This window comes from Neolamprologus multifasciatus, unplaced genomic scaffold (assembly GCF_963576455.1).
Source record: "Neolamprologus multifasciatus unplaced genomic scaffold, fNeoMul1.2 chr13_unloc_2, whole genome shotgun sequence".
NCBI lineage: Eukaryota > Metazoa > Chordata > Actinopteri > Cichliformes > Cichlidae > Neolamprologus > Neolamprologus multifasciatus.
In genome coordinates, this window is record NW_028181975.1 from 23,624 (window position 1) to 29,498 (window position 5,875).

At 38.2% G+C, this 5,875-nt stretch overlaps 1 protein-coding gene and 1 long non-coding RNA gene across 2 annotated transcripts; one reads left to right on the top strand and one right to left on the bottom strand.

Annotated features, from left to right (window-relative positions):
* Positions 1–537: 537 nt before the first annotated feature.
* Positions 538–3,061, bottom strand: LOC146490415 (hydroxysteroid 11-beta-dehydrogenase 1-like protein). Its single transcript, XM_085153227.1, has 5 exons — positions 2,514–3,061; positions 2,107–2,310; positions 1,931–2,024; positions 1,354–1,519; positions 538–1,271 (listed from the first exon to the last, which is right to left on the bottom strand). Exons 1-5 carry the CDS (start codon positions 2,583–2,585, stop codon positions 1,088–1,090), a joined length of 720 nt encoding a protein of 239 aa, XP_085009353.1. The 5' UTR covers positions 2,586–3,061; the 3' UTR covers positions 538–1,087.
* A 1,254-nt stretch (positions 3,062–4,315) lies between these two features.
* Positions 4,316–5,446, top strand: LOC146490416 (uncharacterized). Its single transcript, XR_014872760.1, has 2 exons — positions 4,316–4,575; positions 4,966–5,446. It is a non-coding gene; the product is annotated as an uncharacterized LOC146490416 (long non-coding RNA).
* The last annotated feature ends 429 nt before the right edge of the window (positions 5,447–5,875 follow it).

Sequence of the window (5,875 nt, forward strand, 5' to 3'; positions counted from 1 at the left end):
GTAGGATTTTAGGATTCAGCAGGGAAAACAAAGACTTAAGATTATTTATATTGTTTGTTGTCACTTGCTTTTGTCCTTTTGTCCTATCAAATAAAAAATGTAGAGTTACTTTAAAAAAGAACAACATTGAATTAATAAGAAGTGCTTCCGCTCCCTTAAGACCAAAACGGAGAGAACGAGGAGGAGCTTCTTCCCCCAGGCTATTTGGGCCCTGAATCAGGTGTAGGACTGGACTCTCTCACACACATCACATCACCACACGCACTGTGGTTTTTCTTTTGCACACTTCTTATAATTTATAATTTCTTTTTTTAAATAATTTCCTACGTAAACTGCTATTTGCACATTTTTACTGTAAATTTCTAAGTTAAAATCTGTAAATTTTTGTAGTAATCTGTAAATCTTTCTGTCAATTCTTACTGTCATTTAATGGTCAGGCATTGCACAGCAATAAGCATTTCACCTCATGTCATACTGTGTATGGTTGTGTGTGTGACAAATAAAATTTGAATTTAAAGTATGAGAGGAAAGAATATGTTTATTGCTTTTCATCTTTTAATAGTGAATAGCAGAAATGTGAAACTTTAATATACCATTCGTGGCTGAAAATCATGAAAGGAAAGCGTGTGAGAGAGACAGAGAGAGTTGTCTTATTTGTAGTAAATCAGGTGTCTTTCTGAATTTTCACTTAGTGGTGCAGTAACGGTTGGACAGCGGTGGCTGTGCTATGCAGATAGGAGCTAATCTCTTTGAGGGAGACGAAAATGAAACAATTTCAAGCCGTAAGCTTTTTTCCCCATAGACATTTCATAACTGGACAGCTCTCAAAAGCAAGGCGAGAAAAGTGGAAACTGGAAAAGTCAAAGATTATGCCATAAAACTGGGTGTATTAAAATATGAAGGCTAAGATTCAGAGGAATGGAAGTGACATATACCTGCTACAGACGAGCTGTCCATGGTATAGTCCTGCCCAGTGTGTACATCAACATTAAAAAAAATCAATGGCAAAGTTGTAAGCCAACATCCAAGCCAAAGTTCTGTGTTTTTAATTAAATAGGTGTAGAATTGTGCTTCAGATAAATGTTCTTCATGGGTTGTAGTTGTAGGAACGCTGGACCACATAGTCTGTAAAAGAAGGAATCCAATCTTTGGTGAGAGTCCAAATGTATGTGAACCAAGGGTAGTAAAGCTCTGGCTGTCTCGTAGCTCCCGTGATGATGATGTTCAGGGCGGCCTCTGTGGCGGGGTAGGCTGGCATGTTAACCTTTCCCCTAGGACACAAAAAATTCCTTGCAATTAACTCATGTAAACAGCACAAATGATTTGACGGCAAATCTTTTTATGCATACTAACTTGACTTTGCTCATAGCTGTTTCGGTATCAATGAGCCCCAGTGTGCACACAGAGATGGACACATTGCTCTTCTTCATAGCCAACTCATGACGAAGAGACCCAAAGAACCCATTCAAGGCACTTTTTGTTGAGACGTATGGAGCTGTTAAGGGACTGGGCATTTTACCTGTGAAGCATCAACAGCTGTTAGGGCTTTTCTGGAGTTTTCAAACTTAACATGTCTCGACTTTCCTCTGCTAATCGATTCTTGGAGCTACTTTTGGTTGCTCCCTTATGTGGTTCAATAACCAAGGAGTCACCACAGCGGGTCGCTCCGCATGCTTGACTAGGCAGCTTTTTCTTTCTTTACACTGGATCCCCTCAGGGAATGTGTCAGGAAAACTGGATGGTCCACTACAGGACATTAGGCAAAAACACATATGATGGCTAAGGTGATAAATATCACTAATGTGGCTAAATTAATTAAAACTTGAAATTTTGATTTTCTCCGAATTATTGCATGGTCTTTACTTTACGATGTAAAGTGGCTTAAGGTGCCTGTTTTTGTGCTTTGGTTGAACTATAAAAACAAACCTACCTGCAAGTGAGGAAACAATCACCAGCGATCCTTTATTTTTCTCAAGGGAGGGCAAAGCTTTCCAGGCCATCTGAATATAGCTGAAGAAATTGATCTTTGTACACAAACAAACATTCATGACTGAGGGCATTCCTTTCATTTTCTGTTTCTGATAGAGCATCAAAACGCTCCGTTACCTTCATCAGCCACTTGGCATGTTCGACGTCTCCATCCCACATGGCGACACGGGTCGAGCCGATGTGATTGAGAACCAGGTAATCCAAACCTCCCAGCTTCTTCAAGGCAAAATCTACCACTCGATCAAGGTCAGACTCATTGGACATGTCTGCTGCTATATAAAAAGCCTCCTGGGCTCCCAAACTCAGACACTTTTCTACTACCTGTTAGTCACAATCAATAAGAATGGCATGAGTCATATAGCTAAAACTGCTACTCCAAAGAACTAAAGAATATCCTCATGTACCTCATACTGCCTTCTGAGCTGCTTGATTTCTAAAATATCATCCCTGACATGACTTACATAAACACTAGAACTAAATGACAGCATCTTAGTAGAATTTGAGTAGTTTACGTATTAACTGACCTTCTGTAGCGTGTCCTTGCTTCTTGCTGTAATAACAATCTTGGCTCCAAAGCGGGCATAATGATATGCCATTTGTTCGCCGATGCCTTTACTGGACCCAGTCACCAATACCTTGGCACCTCTGAGAGATTCTGTGGCAAAAATTATATATACTATACTAATGGCATGTCATTATACTAATACACAAAACATGGTAAAGGTGTAAGTGAAGCATTTAATAGGAATAATGCAGATGTGATCAACGACCTTGAAACAATCCTTGCTGTTAATTGTCACTTTATAAATAAAATATAATACAAGCCAAAACTGTGTCCTCATATGCTGTTGGTGTTATGGTCTCGGGTTGGTGCTGAATTTGTGTTTTTTAGTAATATTGTTGACTTTTAGATTCTGTTTTGTATTTGTATTCGCTCTCTGTGTTCCACTCTGTTCACCTGTATTGATTATGTTCACTTCTCGTTGCCAACCTGTTCTCCATCCCCAGTCAGTCAGAGTATATACAGCCCTGCCTTGCCCTTGTCTTTGTTGAAGAGGCTGTTGTGGTTCTCGTTTCTTTTTTTTCTTTCTTTGTAATGCCTCGTCTTTTAGATCTGTCTGTTTTGACTTTTTGCAACCATCCAAATAAAAAGATTGCATTTTGTTATTTTTGCTTGCCCAAGTATTCCATTTGGAACCCCTACACCACACAACCTTAAACTTTCAGGTTGAAGGACACTTGGAAAAGTTTCGGCCTTGACAGTAATGTATGAGGTGGTTAAAAAGTCATATACTGTGCTTAATCAATAATCTGCCTTTTCGGGGACTTCTCTTTGTCCAAGAAACACCGTTTTGGTTTTGAAGTGATTCTGAGATCTTATCGTATCTTTTAATGTCATTGACATCCAGTTTTTTGTGTGTTCACCCCTCATGCTTGATAATAGTTAGTCTTGTTTCCACACATTAACAAAAATAAGAAATATACAGAACTGAAGTTTGGGACTATCAGATATCAGTATATCTGCAAATGTCTACAGATGGAAACAAATTAAATGCTAGTGTCTATTTGTGAAACATGCTTATTTAAAATGCCAGAGTGATATACAAGGTGTGGTAGGTCGTAAACTGGCTGGATGCAAAGTGTTGTAATTGTTGAATGGAGCACATGGCATGTGCAAGGGCATAACCAACAGTTCATTGACACAAATCAGATTCATTCAAATTCATTGCCTGTAGAAATCGATGTGCAAATCTCATAAACACATATTCTATTCATATAGAACACAGAAAACATATCAAATGTTTAAAGTGAGAGAACATACTATTTAAATAACATTGATCTTGCAGGGCGAGTGTGGAATTATTATTATTATTTTAATATATATAAATATAACCGTGACAATCAAATAGAATTAGAATGCAATGCTGCAGAGACGCCTGATCTCTTGCATGTAGAAACTTTTCCATATTCCTGGAATCTTTTGATGACATTATATAATGTCAGTGATACGATATTTCAAGTTTTGCTATTTTACATTTTCCTCCAGCTTTTTCTTTTTGTACCACTTACTCTTCTAGTCTTTCGTTTCCCCTGCCCCAACATTTTTGAGACATGTGGCTTCCATCAAGTTCAAGATGAGCTAATATTATTCTTAAAATGGTGAATTTTCCTGGCTTTTGTAAGTTCTCCATGTTCTATTGTGAATAAAATATGGGTTTTGGGAGTTTCAAATCATTCCACTCGGGTTTCATTTGCATTTTAAAGTCGTTAGATTGCTTACTGTTTTCATAAAATATAGTAAAAACAATAAACCTTTACTATCCTTGTTAAAGAGATATCTTTGGTCCATGTGTAACCCATGGTTATTTTATTGCCAATTGTATTCCATTTTTATTCTAATTTGAAGTGTTACTGTTTTGTTAAGTTCTGAGTTTTCCCATGTACCGTGAATGCACCATAGCGCGTGCGTGGTGACTTTCTTTCACTGCATCCGCCTGCACGGAGCTAGATGCGCAAAGCTGTGTGGAGATTCAGTCTGTAACGTGTTGCGCTACGGAATTAATGTTTTCTTTGAAGAATATCCTGGTGAGTCTCATGGTTGCAGTTTAAGTTGTGATTCACAGTCCAGTTCTGAGCATAAAACCAGTCAGGATACTATGCTTGTCAGAAATGTGATATTTGTCTTAGAACCTGCTAATGATTGCTTAGCTGTGTTAGCCTGTGGAAAGTATGCTAGCGTACCCACATGTGCTCCCTGGGCTAATGCGTTTATATGTGACGTTTTAGCTAACACACCACGGAGACACTTTTCATGCTTCATGATTTGCAGTGAAATGTATTTTTGTTGTTGATAAATTGTTATTGGCCAATAAGAACTGTATAGATGTGTGATGTGTGGGGAAAAAAAAGGGATAATATTAGAGGAAGACATGTTTTATTTTACAGTGAAGTGATTGGACTGCACGTTGTGTGCAGACTGGTTTTTTATGTGGTAGAAATCTGCTGCAAGGACCAAGCGGTGCCATCTAAGGACTGGATGCCACTGGAGGTGCCTAGAAAGGACGTTCTCAATCTGAAGGCCACCTGTTCCCTTGGAGGGTGGTAGGATACAACGGTTTGCAATTTTTTTTGGATTAACGTTTTTCTGAGATCTCAGGACGCTTTATGTTGTTACTTTTTTCCTTTTTTTGGGTCAGATCTGATTCCACTTAACAAAAAGAAACTGGTGAAAAAAACGAACCAGTGACTAAAGACAATTAACACTTACTAAGAACACTGAATACTAAGTGCACTGAACTGAAATGGACAGCCTACCTAAACCATTTATGGACACTTTAAGTGATATATTGTACATTGTTGAGATTTACATGTTTGAGATTATTTAAATGTTTTGTTCATGTCTATGTTTTGGACCATTTAAATGTTGAATACACTCAAATCACTTTTCTTCCTTTAAGTTGTCGTCAGTGTCTCATTCTGAGTGGAGGGATATTCCTTCTTTAAGTTGAGTTACCACTGCCAGTCTCCTTACGATCCTAACTGAACCCAATGAGTAGATTCTCAAATACTGTTTTTCCTTGACTTTGTATGACAGATTACTGCGGATTCGACTGATTTTGGACTACTCAGTTAAAAAGGGTGACAATTAGTGGCGAGCCAGCCAGGAGATTGGCATAGTGGTTTTACCTCCAACTCATATGACACACTGAGTAATACGTTTATTTTTGAAAATGGCACTTGACCTTTGTGAACGCTTTAGAGTTGATAGCCAGAAAACCCTGCTTATTACAGGTATTGAAAGACACCGTAGTGAACATGATATAACTAATGTTTTCGAAGTTAATGGTAAGATCTCTAACATTGTCAGGGTCCCTGATGAGCCACA

What these genes read in the sequence shown, in the direction of transcription:
- LOC146490415 (XM_085153227.1), bottom strand. Translation starts at nt 2,585, where the DNA reads ATGGCATATCATTATGCCCGCTTTGGAGCCAAGATTGTTATTACAGCA. An exon ending in ATGCCAAGTGGCTGATGAAG is followed by an intron (nt 2,025 to 2,106) that starts GTAACGGAGCGT and finishes TTGTGTACAAAG; the next exon opens with ATCAATTTCTTCAGCTATAT. An exon ending in GATTGTTTCCTCACTTGCAG is followed by an intron (nt 1,520 to 1,930) that starts GTAGGTTTGTTT and finishes GATGCTTCACAG; the next exon opens with GTAAAATGCCCAGTCCCTTA.